We start from the raw sequence: 21,035 nt of genomic DNA on the forward strand, positions 1-21,035 counted from the left end.
GTTTTCTAAAATTTTGTATAAATGAAATATGCAACAAGCTATGCATATAATAAAATGAATTATGTATTTCTACTATGAAGATGAAGACCGTACATTTCTACCGAATGATTCCACAGCCCTGGGCAGGCACCTCTAGTGTTGAAATGTATCCTTTCGTATCCACAGGAGATGTGCAGGCCTATTATGCGGTGTCCATATATCTATAGCCAGCTTTAGTAAGGGTCAGTGAATTATCTGCACCACTATGGATAGACAATCTGCAAAACAATCCGGTGGATGACATATTGTGCCAATTACCTACTGTATATGCCCAGCCTTTGTGTTTAAACCTTAGGAACACATAAAAGTGAAACAAAATGAAGTACCCGCTTACAGATATATATAATATATACTTTAATATTCAGCCACAACTCCGTTTCATTTCGGGTGGCAGCAGGAAAGGAAGAGTGGTCGCAGTTTCATATTCACAGCAGTGGGAAGGGAGTAGAGAAAACCCTGAAATATCCTTAAGTCAAGCCAGGCTAGAGGAAGCTCCCTACTTTGCACTTCCATGAACCTGAAGACTCCCTCCCATATTACATCAGCATGATGCGTTCAAGAGCGGCGCCGACAAATACTGCACTCCTTCTTGGGGCTGCTTTCTTGAGTGTCCAACCTCAGGCATCATGAGCAGCTGGTGGCCCATTATACACCCTGTCCCCCCCCAATCAGATATAGGGGTTGCAGGCATTTACTGTAAAACCAGACCAACCTGGGAAGAGAGAAGAAGAAAAAAAAAAGAAAATTTATAAAAAAAAGGTTTTATCATAGGTGACAAAGACCGTTCTAGCAGAGGAGTCACAAAAGGCATCACATAAGTCCCCACACATTGTAATAGCCCAAGCAAATCTGATCCATAGCAAACGTATACCCTATGGTTATTACCGTACCTTCTCAGGGCCCATGCTGGGACACTTCCAATTATACAAGTAATACTGAAGATTCCCATCTCCTATCCCAAATTTCAGCTTCTCGAGGAAGGTTTTGTTCTCCATAAGATCCAGAGCATTGAAAACATCAAATCCTTTCTGCAAATAAAGAGAGATGAGATTTAAGGCATAAGGTTCTGCACAGGGAAGACACTACAGATGCCGTTTTCCCAGCCCAGTCATTTTAACAAGCCAAACTCACAGACTTAGCCAATACGAGAGCATCATTCATGAGGTCAACAAGAGGCGTCTTGGTGTGAACATTGTAGAAGGAGTATGCCGCTTTCAGGCTCTTGTGTGTGGGATGATTCATGATGGTTGAGGGCAACGTGTAAAAGCTTAGGAAGTCTGTTATTTCTCCTTTGGGAGTCTGCAGATAGAAAACATAATCGGCCATTAACTGGTGAACTCCCCTCCCTGATAACAGGTGCACTCTGTTAATTTTACCTCCACAATAAAGGTGTCTATGATGTTCTCCTGTGGAAGCAGCCAGTGCTCAACCTCCTCTTCACTCATAGCTGGAGCCAGATTGAACTGGGAAAGGTAACTGGCTAGAAGCTTGTGCACCGCTGGGATGTGACAGAGTTCCATGGGCTTCAGACCAGCAGTTTTAGGGGCCTTTGAACAAGTAAATGAATATCCGTTACAACACTAAACCCACTATGGACAAACTAATGCCTTATAGTCCCTCAGAGGTTCCCTAAACCTCACTGCTCAAGGCACGCAGCAATATGCGGGTCTAGCCCAGCTTCTCTGGTACATATTCTGGGAGGGTATATTATGTATGTTGTAGACAGACATGGGTTACCTCAGGCAGTCGATATAACTTCATAGTCCTCTGCATGGTCATGTTGCGGCTCAGGTGAGAGAATTTTACCTCTATCAACTTGCGAGGATTTAGCGATCTGTGCCAGTACCTGAAGAACAGACAACAAAGGCTAAGATCTCCACAAGCAGCTGCCTAACCTGTACACCACAGAAGAACTTAGGCTATGTTCACATCAGTGTTCAGCCTTTCCGTTCTCTTGCTCCGTTATAGGAGCAGGAAAACGGAAAGGACGGATTCGGCTCATAACTGAGCCGAAAGGAGCCTACGGACCTCATAGACCCCCATAGACTATAATGGGGTCCGTTAGGTTTCCGCTCAGAAGATGATTTTGGAGCGGAGACAAAAGTCCTGCATGCAGTCTACCTCCAGTCCTGGCTGTCACTCAGTGCGGCCGGGAACCGCGTGGTACAGGTCAGGAGATTCAGTTTCCTGTTCCCGGCAGCGGCCGGACTAAAAGGAAGTGAGCTCTCAGTGTACACTTCCTGTCAGTCCGGCCGGGATGTTCCTGTACCGCGCGGAACTCGGCCGGACTGAGTGACAGCCAGGAGGTAGAGGAGGAGAGCTCAGCCACGCTACAGAGCAGCAGTCAGCAGAGGAGGAACTCGGGAGGTAACCAGGAGTGCTGCAGCCGCCTGAGGCTCTCTATAGGGCGCTCAGGCGGCTGCAGCCTTAAAGGAAGCAAAACAAGCACCGGCTCTGCTTGGCCCCGGGCCAGCTCGGGGCCCCAAGCAATTGCTTGTTTTGCCTGTCTGTTAGCGACGGGCCTGGGAAAGGGGCATGCCTAACTTGACCATTTTCTATTGATATCAAGCAGAAAATTTGCATACAACGCCAGGGATAAATAAAGTTTGTTTTTTTTTAGCAAAGTTTTCTATGGGATGAAACAGAAAAGACATCGGTGGAGACATGATGACTATAGCTGTGAGGTACTGCGGGTGGTTGGGGAGGAATTATGGCGATGTCAGGCTCCCTTAAAGGGAACCGGTCATCAACTTTATGCTGACCTCACTGAGGGCAGCATAAAATAGTGACAGAAATGCTGATCTCAGCGGTGTGTCACTCATAAGCTAAAAGTAAGTGGTTCCTGAGAACCAGCATCATAATGATTGCAGCCCAGGCCTTCAAAAGAGTCAAATCTACCTGAGAAGAGTCCTGGTTATTCATAATCTCCTGCTCTCCACCATCTGCTGATGATTGGCAGTTCTCTCCTAGAGAGAAAGGGAGAAAACTAGGTAGAAGCCTGTCAGTCATCAGCAGGGAGAGCAGGAATTCATGAATAACCAGGACTCTTCTCAGGTGGCCGTGACTCTTCTCCAGGCCCAGTCTGTAATGATTGTGAGGTTGGTTCTCGGCAACCACTTACTTTTTACTTATAAATGACAGACCGCCGAAATCAACTCACCTGTCGCTACTTTATTCTGCCTTCAGTATGGGCAGCATAAAGTTGATGTATAATTAGCAAGTTTTACTGAATCTTTTCCCACAAGACTATATATCAGCACCTCCTGCTCTAAAGCCTGCTGCCTGCAGATGGCCCTGCGTTTTGTGATGACAGGTCCCCTAAGGTCTAGCTTAGCTTTTCAATCCATCCTCATCACCCAAAACCAGAGCCCATCATCATTACACAGACATTACACCCAGTATAGAGCCTGCAGCTTGTGCACAACAGGGATTCATCGAAAAACAAGAGATGGCATATGGTTGCTCCTCGACCTTTCACAGGTCCCATATTGATGTCATTGGTGGGTCTAAATATGTGCACTTCCACTATATTTTGGTATGCTTAACCCCTTCAGTACCGTGCCACTTTTCACATTAAATCCCAGGCCGAATTTTGCAAATCTGACATGTGTCACTTTATGTGGTAATAACTTTGGAACGCTTTCACTTATCCAAGCCATTCAGAGATTGTTTTCTCGTGACACATTGTACTTCATTGCAAGAAAATTTAGACTACAACCTTCAGAATCACAGGTGCATATCCATGAAGCAAACATAATTACAAAAAACAAAATGGCTGCACACCGTTATATATACAAACAATAGAGCTAAGAAATGGGGGTCATTCTAGATAAAAGTGGTACAATACCGACTATAAATGAGTAATGGAAGCTCTTAGCGCACATACGTGTCGGGCCCACCTACCAGGCGTCAAGGTGGCTTCCACAGATGGGTCCCTATCACTAAATATACTGCCTCACTTTGGACTTACTTAAGACTACAATATTCAGGGCAGTGTAGGAACCAGCTACAAACCTACTCTGCTCAGAAGTCCCAGGTAGATGGGCGTGTTCAGTCTAAAAGAGGCGCTACCCTCAATATATTACAAGAAAATTTAGACTAAAACCTTCAGAATCACAGGTGCATATCCATGAAGAAAACATAATTACAAAGTAGCAGAGTACGTTTGTAGCTGGTAGATGGGGCCGACACGTATGTGCACTAAGAGCTTCCATTACTCATTTATAGTCGGTATTGTACCACTTTTATCTAGAATGACCCCCATTTCTTAGCTCTATTGTTTATATATATATATATATATATGGTGTGCAGCCATTTTGTTTTTTGTAACATTGTACTTCATGACAGTCATAAATTTGAGTCAATATATTTCACATTTATTAAAAAATCCCAAAAATGTGGAAAAATTCACAATTTTCTAAATTAGAATTTTTCTACTTTTAAAACAGATAGTTATCAATTAACATTCCCCATATGTCTGCTTTATGTTGGCATCATTTTGTAAATGTCATTTTATTTTTTAGGACGTTAGAAGGCTTAGAAGTTTAGAAGCCATTTTTCACATTTTCAACAAAATTTCCCAAACCATTTTTTTAAGCACCAATTCAGTTATAAAGTGATTTGGAGGGGCTTACGTAATAGAAACCATCCATAAATAACCCCATTTTAGAAACTACACCCCTCAAATTATTCAAAACTGATTTTACAAACTGTTAACCCTTGAGGTGTTCCACAAGAATTAAAAGGAAAATGGAGGTGAAATTCCAAAATGTCACTTTTTTGATAGATATTTTATGTTAATCGATTTTTTCTTGCATGGCAAAACGGCCTTGGGAGGAGGTGGCTTGCAGAGTCGGCGTGCTACATATGGTATCACCATCTTCCTACATTCCACTTTGCCCTTATGTTGTATTTTTGGGCTGGGATTTTCTCCTGGTATGTTTTAACCCCTTCCCGATCCGTTTATATACGTGATATTTGCACATGCCCCGTGCAGCTACCACGTGTATAAACGTCAAGCCAGCTCTTTAATCCAAGCGCTGCAAAGCGCAGCGGCATCCATGGGGTTAATAGAGGGAGGGGGCTCCCTCTCTCCACCATCGGGGCTGCCGCGCTGCGATGGCAGTGCCCGATGGTTGCCATGGCAACCGGATGCTTTGCAAAAGCGTTCAGTGTTGCCACCTACAGGACATCTGATAGTAATATACTTTGCAATGCAAGAGCATTGCAAAGTATAGTACAGCCATCAGCCCCACTGGATCTTCAAGATCCAAGAGGGACTTCATAAAAAAAAAAAAAGTGAAAATAATAAAAGTAAAAATAAATAAATAAAATTAAAAAAATTAAAATTGCCTTTTCCTATAAAAAAATGAAGAAAAAAAACCCCTACACATTAGGTATCACCGCATCCGTAACGACCGTCTATATAAATATATCACATGATAGACCCTGTCCGATAAACACCATAAAAAAATAAAAAAATAAAAAAAACTGTAAAAAAAAAGCCATTTTTGTCACCTTACATCTCAATAGTGAACCACAAAGCGTTCAAATAGGTGTATATCAAACAAAATTGGTACCATATAACGGTCACCTAATCCCGCAAAAAATGAGACCCTACATAAGAAAATCGCTCAAAATATAAAAAAAATGTTAGTTCTTAGAACATTGACACACTAATACTAATTGTTTTATTTCCAATATATGCTTTATTGGTTAAAGTGAAATAAATAAAAAAGTGTACATATTAGGTATCGCCACATCCGTAATAACCTGCTCGATTAAAATATCACATGACCTAACCCTCAGGTGAACACCGTAAAAAAAAAAAAAAAAAGTGCCAAAAAAGCCATTTTTTGTCACCTTATATCACAAAAAGTGCCAACAGCAAGCGATCAAAAAGGCTATGACCACCACAATAGTAGCATTCAAACAGTCACCTCATCCCGCAAAAAATGATACCCTATTTAAGACAATCGCCCATTAAATAATAAAGCTATGGCTCTCAGACTATGGAGACACTAAAACATCATTTTTTGGGTTTCAGAAATGCTATATTGTGGTAAAACTTAAATAAATAAGAAAAAGTATCATATATTAGGGAATTGCCACTTCCGTATCGATCTGCTCTATTAAGGCTACTTTCACACTAGCGTTCGGGGCTCGCTTGTGAGTCCGTTTGAAGGCTCTCACAAGCGGCCCGAACGGATCCGTCCAGCCGTAATGCATTCTGAATGGATGCGGATCCGCTCAGAATGCATCAGTCTGGCGGCGTTCAAGCCTCCGCTCCGCTCAGCAGGGCGGACACCTGAACGCAGCTTGCAGCGTTCAGGTGTCCGCCTGGCCGTGCGGAGGCAAACGGATCCGTCCAGACTTACAATGTAAGTCAATAGGGAGGATCCGTTTGAAGTTGACACAGTATGGCTCAATTTTCAACGGATCCGTCTCCCATAAACTTTCAATGTAAAGTCAAAACGGATCCGTTGCATTATCATGAACAAAAAAAAAAAAAAAAAGGGTGAATAGGACAAGGGTTTAGTCCCTAGGGGGGCTAAAAGTTAGTAAAAAAAAAAAAAAAAAAAAAAAAAAAAAATATTCAGTATAAATGAAAAAGATTTACAAAAAAAATAAAATAATAATACACGTTAACAATAAACATAATTTTCAGCAAGATTTGTGTAGGAAATATATTTTTTTCCCTCATAAATAAAAATACCCAGAATATCGGTATAAATTATCGGCTATCGGCCTGAAAGTTGGACAAATTATCGGTTTCGGTCCCTAAAAAATCAATATCGGTCGATCCCTACTTCAGACCTGAACTGGTCCTTAAAAAGTGGGTTTTGGAAATTTTCATAAAAATTTTAAGAATTGCTTCTAAACGTCCTAAAAAACTAAACTTACATTTCAAAATGATGCCAACATACAGTCGACATATGGGAAATGTTAAGTAATAAATATTTTATTAGGTATGACTTTCTGTTTAAGAAGCAGAGAAATAGAAATTAGAAATTGTGAATTTTCCAAAATTTTTGGTAAATTTGGGATTTTTTCATACATAAAGGTGAAATATATTGACTCAAATTTATGACTATCATGAAGTACCAATATGTCACGAGAAAACAATCTCAGAATGGCTTGGATAAGTAAAAGTGTTCCAAAGCTATTACCACAGAAAGTGACCGCATGTAAATTTTGACCTGGACACTGGGGCATCAATGACCCTTGGTCATGAAAGGGTTAATCACTTTATGGGTATTGATATAGTGGTATTATTTCTTACTATTTTGCTTTCAATTGTTTCATTTATTGTGGCTGCCCGGCTCTGCGGCCGCCTCCTGGTCCTCATTTGGGGGTTTGACTTGCTGCTAATTGTTTCTTTGTATTTTAAGATGTATTAATTATGTATGCAATAAAGATATTCTGTTATTTATCTGGGAATGGAGGTTAATTGATGTTTTTTTTTTTGTGAGGTATAGTTGAATTTATTGGTAGTTCCTCCTGCTATGCTTATTTAAGTATCAGAGTTAATTATTTGGTGTTATATGGCACCATTTTGGGCGAAATTACGCCTTTTTGATCACTTGGTATTAACTTTTTGTGAGGCAAGGTGACCAGAAAATGGCTGTTTTGGCACCCTTTTTAATTTTTTTACGGCGTTAACCTGATGGGGTAAAACAACGTGATATTCTTATAGAACCTGTCAGATACGGATGCGGCGATACCTAATATGTCTACTTTTCTCTTTTTCCCTTTTTTTTTTTACTTTTATTTTGGGAAAGGACGCTTTATTTATTTTTTTTACCTGTTTTTTACCTTTATTTTTTGTCCCACTCTGGGACTTCACTTTTGGGGGTCTGATCCCCTTTACAATGCATTACAATACTTCTGTATTGTATGCATTGGCTGTAAGTGTATTACTCACTGTAATAACACTTCAGCCTGATTCCTGTGAGATCTAGGGGGCTGATCTCACAGACTCACAAGGATGGCAGCCACGATGCCTAAGGAAGGTATCCTGCTGCCGTTCCAAGCCATCGGGCCCCCAATGCCAGCGCATACACGCATAGAGGCAGCTGATTTGTGACCCTGTTTCCCAGCGATGTACATGTACGGCACCGGTATCTACGGGTTTATAGCAGACATAATGTTTGCCAATATGTTGCATGTTGGATTTGAAGTCTTTCATCTAACATCGCTGTGTGCAGTTGCCAACCTTGCACTTGGACTACCCACCCACAGATTAGGTGATACAGTTATATTGCTGGGAGTCCTCAGCACTCACCTAGCTTCATCAGTCCCATAGACATTGAATGGAATGGTAGTAGGCCTTCATACTTTTCTAGAATGGGTGTTCGGGAACCTGTGGCTAGGTGATAAATGTAATTTAACATTGCATAACCCCTTTGATGTTAAAATATGACTTACCTGCATGTGGCTACTGGCTTGGGTAAGAACTACGCCTGCTGTGTAGACTGCCTGGAAGATCCCCTCCATGTTGACTCGACGTGTGATTTCTCGAATTAGAACTGGAGCACTCTCTTAGAGCGCAACTTTTTATGTACACAAAGGAAGTTGATCTCCACCATTTTCTTGGTGCTGGTTTGAAACAGAAGAAAAAAAAAAAAAGATGCATACATCATACACAACCAAGTGATCTTCACATGTGGAAATACATGCTGGACATCTACATCATCATGAAACATCCTTCAGGACCCAGCATTAATGTGGTATATCTGACTCGTCCCTCTACATTGTAACTTGGATAAGTAAAAGCAAGCTTTTCGAGATTCTTTTCTCATGACACATTGTACTATTTAAAAAAAATATAATAATCCAAAATTTACTGAAAATTTTGAAATATTTGCCATTTTCAGAATCTGAATGTTTCTGCTTTAAAAAAAGATAGTAATACTTCAGAAAATAGTTATTAAAAGGGTTCTCCGTGCTTTTAATAGGGGTTCTCCGACATCGGCACCCCCACCGATCAGCTGTATGAAGGAAGGCTTGCCTTGTGCTGTCTCCCTCCTGCTTTGCCATAGATATAGCAGCAAGCATTTATATTGGCATCTTTTTGTAAATGTAATTGAATTTTTTTAGGATGTTAGAAGCTTCGCATTATAACCAAACCAATTCAGTTCTGAAGTCACTTTGAGGGACTAAGGCTACTTTTACACTGGCGTTTTGCATTCCGTTTGTGAGATCCATTTCAGGGATCTCACAAACGGTTCAATTCAGCCCCAATGCATTCTGAATGGATAAGGATCCGTTCAGAATGAATCAGTTTGGCTCTGTTCCGCCTCCATTCCGCTCTGAATGCGGAGCCAAACGATCCGTCCTGACTTACAATGTAAGTCAATGGGGGCGGATCCGTTTTCACTGACACAATATGGTCAATTGAAAACGTATCCGTCCCCATTGACTTTCAATGTAAGTCAGGACGGATTCGTTTTGACTTTGTTCTGAACGGATACAATCGTTTGCATTATAGGTGCGGATCCGTCTGTGCAGATACCAGGCGGATCCGCACCTAACGCACGTGTGAAAGTAGCCTTACATAAATGTAAAAATTTTACTTTTTTGCAGATTTTCCCATTTTAATTAATTTTACCTGTAACACAGCCAGGGTTAACAAAAAAATCTCAATATTTATTACCCTGATTCTGCAGTTTACAGAAACACACAACCATAAGGCTCCATTCACACGTCCGCAAAATGGGTCCGCATCCTTTCCGCAATTTTGCGGATGGGTGCGGACCCATTCATTCTCTATGGGGACAGAATGTGCTGTCCGCATCCACATTTGCAGATCCGCACTTCCGCATCCGTGCTTCCGTTTCCGCAAAAAAATAGAACATGTCCTATTCTTGTCCGCAATTGCGACAAGAACAGGCATATTCTATTATGTCGGCAATGTGCGGTCCGCAAAATGCGGAACGCACATTGCCGCTTTCCGTGTTTTGCGGATCCGTGTCTCCGTGTATCGCAAAACACATTGCGGACGTGTGAATGGAGCCTAAGTGGTTGTAAAACTGCTGAATGGGCACACAGCAGGGCTCAGAAGGGAAGAAGCGCCAAATGGTTTTTGGAGGGTAGATTTTGCTAGAATGGTTTTTAGGAAGCCATGTTCGCATTTAAAGAGACCATGTTGTACCCTCCTAAACAAATTTTGGAAACTAAAACCCCTTAAAGGACCTTTTTTTGTGTCGCCAATTTCTGACAGACATATTGGTTTTATTTTTCTGGCGATGGTCTTGTTCAGGGGCTTTTTTATGGGATCGAGATGTTTTCATTAGTACCATTATGGGGTACATAGTATTTTTGATCACTCAATATTCTTTTTGTGAGGTGACCACAAAAAAAAAAAAAAAAAAAAGCTATTCTGGCACAGTTTTTATTATTTTATAACGTTCACCGGACAAAGTAGATAAGGCCATAGTTTTAGAGAGCCGGGGTCATTACAGACGCAGCGATACCCAATATTTTTTCAATTGTAAACTGAGGTGGGAAAAGGGGCAATTTTTTTTTATAAAACACTTTTTTGAATTTTATGTTTATCCCCTTTTGGTACTGCAACATTTGGGGGTCTGATCCCTTTTTCCAATTCCCTGCACTCTGTGATGTAATAGGGCATCGCAGAGCATGGAAGGAGTTAAATGGAATGGTAGTCAGCTATCGGACTGACAGACCTCACTCCACTATCTCTGTCAATCATATAGAGCTGCATGGAGTGGCAGTGTGCATGCTTGACTGCAGTGCCATTCTCTTGTTAGGCAGATATGGCCATATTATAACATAGGAATATCACTTTATACCAGTTATCATTCCAGGATGAAGGGTGATGCAAATTCTAATCTGCAGGTACTTACAGGTCATAGATTTTCATGAAAGCTGGGATGGGCGCTGATAAATCCCACTAGTTTTTTGCTGGAAATACTCTCACCCCACAATGCCACTGTGGCAGGCCATCCAGGAGGTCTCAGTGCCCTGCCCAGACAAAAATCACACAAAATTATTTCCAATGTAGGGTGGAAGAGACAGTGGAGATGATACAGGAGGAGAGAGAAAAAAACAGACTCACCACAATAGGAACTCCGGGGAGTAGTCAAAACGGAACATATTGTCATCATCCTCCACATAGTTCTCATTGAGTAAAGTGTAGAGCTCTTTCAGCTGTTGAAGAGAAGTAACCAGTCACAATGGATGCATCCAAGAACTCGAGAGCATGAACAGAAGGGACGTGTAGATTTACTTACCACTGCACTATCACCCAAATCCAGAGCGTCCCAGGTGAAACCCTGTGGAAGACTGTACGGCTCCTGGCGGATATTGTCCTTGTCTGGTTCAATGGGCCCATGTGTGCTCACCACTTCTCCTATGGGGAAACATAACTATTAGAGACAGTAGAAGAGCAGCCAACCTCATGGGCCACAAGTTCTTCATAGGTTCTTCCCAATGTACTCTTACCTAGCTTGGGCACAGGTTGTGTGTCCCAGAACTGGTAGCTTCGTTTGCTAGCCTCTTCCATAGTCTTGGCTGGGCCCTGTCCTACAGAAAACAACTCAATGGCCTTCTGGATCTCCTGGATCTTTTCAGCAGGGAGTGTGTTCACCTTAAGTGGAAGACAAGAGTATGATGCATGATATCACCCTGGCACAGGTATCTGCCAACACAAGTGACGCAGGGAGAGTCACATACACAAGTCACTTTTGTACATTCATTCATACCTACTTATCCAGAGTTAGGGTCCATTCACACGTCCGTAGGCGTTTTGCGGCCCGCAAATTGCAGATCCGCAAAACATGGACACCGGCAATGTGCGTTCAGCATTTCGGGGACCGCACATCACCGGCACTATAATAGAAAATGCCTTTTCTTGGCCGCAGTTGCGGACAAGAATAGGACATGTTCTATTTTTTTGGGAACGGAATTGCGGATCCGGAAGTGCGGATGTGGACAGCTCATAGTGTGTTGTCCGCATCCGTTCTGGCCCCATTTAAAATGAATGGGTCCAGATCCGTTCCACAAAATGCAGAACCGATCCGGACCCATTTTGCGGACATGTGAATGGACCCTTATGCAACAGACTACAATCGTACACGTTAGTCCTGTCTGATGCTGGCACTTTACGGCATTGCTATAAAGCATTGGCTGTTTGCACACTGGACACCAGTAGGTCAAGAAATTCTATTTCCAGACCAATACTGAATGCACCAGTACCATGATGGACTTGATTTCCTTATACTGTAATAAGGAAACCATCCCCATTGCCCACCAATCTACACAGATGGAACACAGTGAACAAGGCAGGAGAGGCATCATCCCAAGATCCTCACCGGAGGATCAGTAGTATCCAATGTATCTCCAGCCTTGTCTTTCTTGCGTTTCTGTTTCTTCTTTTTCTTGACTCCAGTGTCATCGCCCACTCTAGAAGACAAAAATCAGAGAAAATTTGTGAATACATGGTTTCTAACTTTACTGATCGTGGAAGCAAACAGCTTCCTGAAAATACAGCTGCACATACACCTTTAATGGCTGCTTGGTAAACCGCTATTGTCCCTGACTCCCCTATACACATGCCCGCTTAGCTGGCCTTGCAAATGTTTTCAATGGTGAAAGGGAATACCAGTTGATCCCTCTACTAGCGGATGAAGCTCTCACTGGAATAAAAAAGTGGGCATGCCGAATTCCAACACTTAATCCTTCCCCTAAATCTGCAGTTGAGGAAAAGTCAGGACAACCCTATGCACATTAGAGTAGGGTGACACTGGTCGTGGCCAGGATTGTTGAGCATTGCAGCGAATCCACAGAAATGAATAGGGTCACAGTCGAGAACACGCGTGTGCTGCCAAATTTCTTGCGATTCAGGGGTCACAGTCGAGGCACCACGGGCGACCCCTTTATTTCTATGGGATCACAGCAACACTGCGATCCTGGCCTCGAACAGTGTCATTCTTCCCTTAATGTGCATAGGGCTGTCCTGACCTACCCTTAATCATCTGATCTCTTCAAAATCATTAGGTTTGGGTGACTTTCCTCTAATGTGTATGGGCACTAAGTGGACGTCAATGGCCTGAGGAAGCGCGTTTCTGCGCGAAACGGCCATCGCCGCTGTGTGGACTATTTGCTATCCCGCTACCTCTGCCGATACTGTATTTGCATCCCGTATGAAATAAAGGATCATTTTTATTGAACTGCATGGGTGAGTGTCGCCTCCTTTACCCTCTACTACAGTAACTAAGTGGTTATTTCGCCAAGAATAATCGATGACATGTCCATCAATAGCAGATCTGTATCGGGATATAGCTGCATACGGCTCCTAACGACCTCAACCTACCCACTAACAGTACAGAACGCCATCTTGTAACGTTCTGGCATATCGCTAGCATATCCTACTACATCTGTGACTTCCTGTGATGTCAAGAATGAAGGGTCGGAGGTGCCTCTGGCTTTTCCCCGCACTGCGATCCCTCACTATACTGCAATACAGCTCCTTTCATGACTACGTTGCGGTTCCCAGCACAGTGAGAAGCCAGAAGCGCAGCCACCCCTTCATTCTGCGTAGATAGGGGTCACAGCCGTGAGCACCCCACTGATCAGGAAGTATCGACATATCCTAGCAATATAATAGCAGGAAAACCCCAGTACAGATCTACAGAAGCATCCTAAAACCAGCTTCATACTCACTGGGCCGACACCCCACGAGAGCAATGGAGACACAGAAATTTCACACAGAGGGTGAACATACCTGCTAATCCTATTACGGTCCCTGAGCCGGCCATGTGGAATGGAGCCCTATTTAAAGTCCCATTTCATGTGACAGATGCACAGGCAGACGGTGCAAGAGACATGGGGCACTATCGGCTATTTGGGTGAGGGCCACGTGTTTAAAATCTAGGGGGGAGGGGGGATTGGACTGAAAAAAAGGTGGTCCATTACAGGTAACTATGGGTAATGGTAACACAGACTGCTGGCTCTGAGAAGTAATAATAATTAATGCATTTATATAGCGCCACCATATTCCGCAGCGCTTTACAGGGTTCATGTACGAAACAAAACTAACTGGCTAAGTATCCTAGAGACCTGTCCTAAAGATGGGTAAATAGCCAATTCAGCTTCTGGGAAAGCTGGGTAAAGCCCAACATGGCTGCCAATACAGCTTTCCAAGATTCCAGATGCTTTCTTTAGGACACATATAAACCAGAGATGATATTTTGGGGCGAGGGTTACCCTCACATGAAAGAGCAGACATGCAGTGACCATCAGCTGTGCCGTCCCGTGACGAGAGGAAGCAATAAAGCGTGCGATTATCTCCTAGCACGCTGCGCGTCACAGGACACGGCAGGGACAAAAACTACTACAACCACCAGAGCCTTCCACATGCCAGAGGAGTGTACAATGCCCACAGGTTTACTAAAGGCTCATGTGCCAGCAGCGCTCATCATCTAACCTGCAGTATATAGAGGACAGCTCCATCTTCTGTCCATTACAGCTCTCGGGGGCATGGCACCCAGCATACATCACCAGTTATACAGAAAGACTATAGCGAGCGACCTCATGGTTATCAATATGGACAATCGCTGAATGCGGTAAGTGACTGGCAAGCTATACGGGACATAGGGTAATCACAGTAATAAGACAGGCACATAATCTGCCACCAGGCGCTTATCCTCAGAATGACGCGGGCGCTCATCATACGTGCCGATGTAGCAGAGCTGAATGTCTGATTTTCCATGGGACTGCAGCTAAATCCTCAGCTCTGCTACACCTGCACTCTGGTGGAACCTGGGAAACGTCTAGAGAACTTTATTGGAGGGGACATTTAGTTCTCTTTCACCCGAGCAAGTTCTCAGTCCGGATGCGATGCTTGTTGCGAACAGACAGTATCCGGACTGGATCCTTGACCCTTTCAATCAGTTTATCACTGATCATATCTGTGTTCAGGAAAAATCACAGTATTTTCTCTCCGGGTGCCTTTCATTTTCGTAATGCGGACAAGAATAGAACAGGTTCTATATTTTTGCGGCTGCCACAGAACGGACATACGGATGCGGACAGCTCATTGTGGCCCCATTGAAGCAAAGGGAGGAGATTTATCAAAACTGGTGCAAAGGAAAACTGCCTTAGTTGCAACCAATCAGATTCCACCTTTTATTGTTCAGAGCCAATTTGGAAAAATGAAAGGTGGAATCTGATTGGTTGGCTGCTAGGGGCAACTAAGCCAGTTTTCCTTTACACCAGTTTTGTTAAATCCCCCCCCCCGTTGGGTCTGCTTCCAACCCGCAAAAAAAGAGGATCAGGTACAGACCAATACTACGTTTGTGTGCATGAGTCCTTATCACTGATTTATAATGCTGTGTGTCTCTGCATGAATTTACTTTTACAGAATTATACTGACAGCATTATGCCAGCGACACACAGCATTAGGTCAGTATAATTCATTAGATGCAGGTCAGGCAGAGACACACAGCATTATAAATCAGTGTAATGCCGTGCGCTCCTGCAAAATAAGCGAGTCCATAAAGGGAAGTCACGCTCACACACAGAGTGCGATTTCCGTACAGAACATTCTCGTCTTAAAGAGGCCTAATGCTACAGCTTTTGGTAATTGAATGCAAGATGTTCCCTGTGATCAGCTATCCCGCGAGTGACATGAATGCAGAAAAGCCCCTGCATCGTGTACCCTAAAGGGCATCTGTCAGCAGATTTGTACCTATAAACTGACTGACCTGTTACATGTGAGCTTGGCAGCTGAAGGCATCTGTGTTGGTCCCATGTTCATATGTGTGCACATTGCTGAGAAAAATGTTGTTTTAATATATGCAAATGAGCCTCTAGGAGCAACGGGGGCGTTGCCTTTACACCTAGAGGCTCTGCTCTCTCTGCAACTGCCGCGCCTTCTGTACTTTGATTGATAGGGCCAGTGGTGATCACATTTTCACTGCTTGACACTGCCAAAGTGTTGGGGGCGCAGCAGTTGCAGAGAGAGCAGAGCCTCTAGGTGTAATGGCAACGCCCCCATTGCTCCTAGAGGCTCATTTGCATATATTAAAACATAATTTTTCTCAGCAATGCAGACACATGAACATGGGACCAACACAGATGCCTTCAGCTGCCAAGTGCACATGTAACAGGTCAGACAGGTTCATAAGTACAAATCTGCTGACAGATGTCCTTTAATCAGAAGGTGACAAAAGATGGTAATGGGACCACTACCCCACACAGTAAGAGTAAAGGGGTTTGCTGGACTTTTCTACTGATGGCCTATCCTCTGGATAGGTCATCAGTATCTGGTCGGTGGAGGTTCCGACACTGGGACCTCCACCGATCAGCTGTTTGGAGAAGGCACTGGCACTCCTGTGAACACCACAGCGGCATATCGTTGTTATAACCGTATGTGACATCACATGGTGTGGCGAAAGCTGCGAGGGCCGCTGCATTCTCAAAACACCTGATCGGCTGGGGTCCCACCGATCAGATACTGTTGTCCTATCCAGAGGACAGGTCATCAGTAGAACTGTCTCAGAAAACCCCTATAAGCCAGACCTGGTTCCTAGCAAGGCGGCATGCACATGGCCTGTGTAGCAGTTGACGCGAGTACAATACAACAGACCCACAATCCGACAAGAACTCGCACATCAGAAATCACTATAATGAGCCGCTGTTTCAGCCGACGCACGGAACGCGTTTCCTGAAGTGCGTTTACAGTGGGCAGAAGCAGAGTGTGACCAGGCCTCTATTTAGATTGACAGGAATCTCTGTGTAGGAAAAACAATGGGAAATCCCTCTCCACTATAGTCTATGGTAGGGAGCAGGTAATGATGGCGCTCCTACTGGTCAGACCCCACTGATCCTGCTATTATGTCACTCACAGAAGTGAGCAGCCCAGTTTCATTAGGAGCCTCCCCTGTGCTGGTACGGACATACAAATCCAAGACGTGTCCAAGGGCATCACATAGGAGCAGAAGCACTATTGAGGTTTCAGGGGGATACCTCTAGGAGAATGGTCATTGGGGGCAGAGCAATTATAAAAGGATCCACTCTCTATTCCCTAGGGATACAGCATCCAGTAGAGCTCCCCTTTAAGGCCATATAATTGCACAGCAGATATTTGATACAAAATACTCATCAGGAATAGTATAATAATTCATAAAAATCCGGTTAGATCACTGAGATTTCATGGAGATCTGGAACCTTCCAATGAGATCCCCAGGGCTTCAGATCACACTGGATAACACAAGGGATGGATCTAATCACCTAGCCCTGCTGATAAGACAGGTGTCCCCACATAACCCCTCCCAGCCACTGACCAGCACCAGACTCCATTACTTATGGGATTTACATGGACCCAACGACATTTACTAACGAACACCGCTCATAACGCCCATTTTACAGCTTTCATGTCAAGCCTTATCCTTGACTGACAGCAGAAGCAGCCAATCACTATACGGGATTCCCAAGAGCTCAGCCAATCAATACCAAGCAGAGGCGGGCCCCAGGGCACAGTGTATTAGAGGCACTCTAGAACGGGACACCGGGGAGCCCGGGATAGACTGTGTCGTTACCCCCGGTTAATGCTGTGCTTCTCCTCATTCTCGCAGTCGCTGCAATGTCCGTGTCCATTTTCATCCTCCCCCAACCGTTCGCCTCCTGCTGTCTCACTCCTATCCGCCATCTTTAATCCGAAGCCGGGTAAGGGGGGAGGTTAGAAAGCTGCTATTGGCTGCTTACCGCAAAGCATGCTGGAGGTTGTAGTGAAGGACGCTTTTCGCTGCCTGAATAAACCTAGAGAAAAACTACAATTCCCATGAGGCCACGCGGGCACGTAAGCCATTAATTTGACATCTACAGCAGGGTCAATTGCCTTCTGGGAGTTGTAGTCTTTTTAAGTACACACCCAATCCCCTCCCCCATATACAGCATCAGTGTGGGGTGGACAGAATATAAGCTGCTCTGTACAAGCTTCACGACATGTTTTTATCCACAATAAACGTGTAACATTTCCACAATAGGAATGGTGGTGTCTGAGGTCATTTCAGGGGACTTGTCTGGTTCAGGCCTCATACACAGGATAATATATCACATGTATCCCACACACAAGGTCACTGAACTCAGCGGGAGCACGGATACCATGTATCAAGGCTAACAAGAAGGGGGTCCTGTGTGCCCCATGTAAATGGAGCAGGGGTTGTGTATGTGCGCTGCAACTGTTATCGCAATTCATGCGCTTCTCATCTTCTTTTGTGTGGTGCCAAATCAATTAGAAGTATAAGTATGTGTGCGCCATACTACTTTCATAATGAGACCAGACACACAGTTGGTTTCATAAAAAAGCACGTCCTCATCCCCCTGAGCCAGAACAAGAGAGAGCTTTATTCACGTTACATTGACTTAAATAGCAGATATGACATCACAAAAAGGGGTGTTCCTTAAGAAGAGACTATTGGCTCCTTAACTTGATAGGACTGGTTTCACCAACTTCAACTCTGAGTTTGTAGGTAGATTTGAAAACTGCAACCTAATCCCCCCTTCCCCTATTGACCTTAAGACAGAAGAATGCACACATGGCTCATACATCTGGTTTGCCACCATCTAGTGGACAAAAATGTATACTACAGAATGTTCAGATTATATATATATATATATATATATATATATATATATATATAGAGAGAGATATAAAGCCTATCTCTCACACAGCTCCATTCACATTTTATGGGACTGCTACCTCTTCCAGCGCCATAGAGTTTGGAGTGGCAGTGCACGTCTGACCATTGCTCCATTCAAGTGGGGGACTGAGACCCCCACCAATCAGAGGCTAGGGCTCATGCACACGAACATGTGCCTGCCGGGCCCGTGCTGCAGATTGCAGTCCGCAATGCACAGGCACCGACCGTAGGGCCGCCGTATGCGGACACTGGACCCATTCGATTTGAATGGGGTCTGCGCTCCGCATTCGACAGTCCACACTGCTAAAAAGAATTGTATGCACTACTTTTTTCCGGTGCGGAGGCACGGACAGAAATCCCATGGAAGCGCTCTGTAGTGCTTCCAATCTGCACCGACCTTCCAGTGAATGGGTCCGCATCCGTGATACAGTGCGCACATGGCCGATGCCCATATATTGCAGACCCACTGTTTGCAGGTCGCAATATGGGCACGGCCGTTGGCATGAGCCCTTATTAGGTAATAAGTAAAAATTTTGGGATAACCTCTTTAAAGGGGTTTTCCAGCCACATGGCCCTTTTTAACTAGTCCCAGCAACGTGTGGCTAGTGAAAAACTCATACTCAACGGCCGCTTCAATCCAACACCCTGACTCCATTCTGCACCTTTTTTTTTTATCTCTGCATTTTTAAAGGTAAAAACATATTTTTTTTGTTGACAGTCATATGAGGCTTGTTTATGTGGGTCAATATGCCAGAAGTGTGAAAAAACACAATTCCTCCATTATTGTTAGAGTTTCATTGCACAATAATGAAATTTTTTACAAGGGCTCATTTTTTTGTGGGTTGAGCTACGGTTTTTAATTATGTCATTTTAGGGTACATGGGATCTTCTGATTATTTTTTATTCAACTTTTGAGGTGACCAAAACAAGTCTATTCTGTTTGTTTGTTTGGTTGGTTGTTGTTTTTTGTTAGTTTTTTATGGCATTCACCACACGTGATAAATAATGGGATATTTTAATGGATCTGGTTGTTGCTTACACGGCAATACCAATTGTTTACCTATATAATTATTTTTTTATTATTTTTATTTTTATTTTTTTACATCCTTTAGTACCCCTGGGGAACTTGAACCGGCAATCTTTTCAATGCTTTTACTACACACTGTAAGGCCTCATGCACACGACCGTTTTTCGGGTCCGCATCCGAGCCGTTTTTGCGGCTCGGGTGCGGACCCATTCACTTCAATGGGGCCGCAAAAGATGCGGACAGCACTCTGTGTGCTGTCCGCATCCTTTGCTCCGTTCCGTGGCCCCGCAAAAAAAATATAGCATGTCCTATTCTTGTCCGTTTTGCGGACAAGAATGGGCATTTCTACAATGGGCCGCCCGTTCCGTTCCGCAAATTGTCGTGTGCATGTAGCCTAATTCAGACAGTCAGGCAGTCTATTACATCAGGATGTAATAGATCCGGATGTAATAACAGTGAGTTATTAAATCTCTCAGCGCTCTTTGTGTGCTGACATTTAGGCTAGGGTTACATGACGAAATGTGTCGCACGACAATTTTTATAATGATAGTCTATGGCAGGGGTCCTCAAACTACGGCCCGCGGGCCACATGCGGCCCGCCAAGGAATCTGATCCGGCCCGCCGGGTCTGTTTAACAGTTAACCTTTAAGCATGCTCAGGGCCTGCGCACCTCTGCTCTCCTCCTCCTGCGCCCTGGCTCCCTCCCTCCGATTCAGCTCTGCTCCGGCGGTACGTGACTGCTCACCTGACGTCACTCGCCTGCTCCTCTCAGGCGACGCAGGTGACGCTGGCGCGTGACCTACAGTGAGTGAGTTAGCGCCGCAGCTGCCCGCTGTCTGCTTCTCATATCACCGCCTGGAGCAGAGAGAAGCCTCAAGCTCAGGGACAGCCTGGACAACTGTGTGGTCAGTGTGGCACTTAACATTTTAATATCAACAATGTGGAGACAGTGTGTGGTGGGCATTTTTTACAATGGGGGGGGTGGCGGGGCCGATGCGGGGGACATGAAAATGGCGGCCACTTGTCTGTGGGGGACATGAAAATGGTGGCCACTTTGACAGTGGAAAAAAAAAAAAAAACGGGCAGTTAGCTGGGTTGGCATGCTCTCATTTCATACTCAAAGAGACTTGGATAACAAAATGCCAGTCTGCCTGCCAGGTCAGTCGAGTGACACTTGGATAATGAAATATCAGGGTGCCAGTCTGCATTTCAATAGGTCAGAATCTGACCTATTGAAATGCAGACTTGCAGCCTGATATTTCATTATCCAAGTCTCTTTGGGAAACAATTGAGAGCATGCC

At 44.1% G+C, this 21,035-nt stretch overlaps 1 protein-coding gene across 1 annotated transcript; it reads right to left on the minus strand.

Annotated features, from left to right (window-relative positions):
- Window positions 1–372: 372 nt before the first annotated feature.
- NMT1 (N-myristoyltransferase 1) lies at window positions 373–17,751 on the minus strand. The gene is given in 15 exon segments (XM_040437474.1): window positions 373–751; window positions 930–1,067; window positions 1,171–1,338; window positions 1,416–1,586; window positions 1,777–1,885; window positions 8,467–8,492; window positions 8,494–8,576; window positions 8,579–8,637; window positions 10,908–11,002; window positions 11,004–11,025; window positions 11,120–11,211; window positions 11,295–11,413; window positions 11,506–11,650; window positions 12,375–12,465; window positions 17,604–17,751. Coding segments are annotated over 15 exon segments (1,449 nt in total). The 5' UTR covers window positions 17,714–17,751; the 3' UTR covers window positions 373–730.
- Between the last annotated feature and the right edge of the window lie 3,284 nt (window positions 17,752–21,035).

Source organism: Bufo bufo, chromosome 6, assembly GCF_905171765.1.
Source record: "Bufo bufo chromosome 6, aBufBuf1.1, whole genome shotgun sequence".
Lineage (NCBI taxonomy): Eukaryota > Metazoa > Chordata > Amphibia > Anura > Bufonidae > Bufo > Bufo bufo.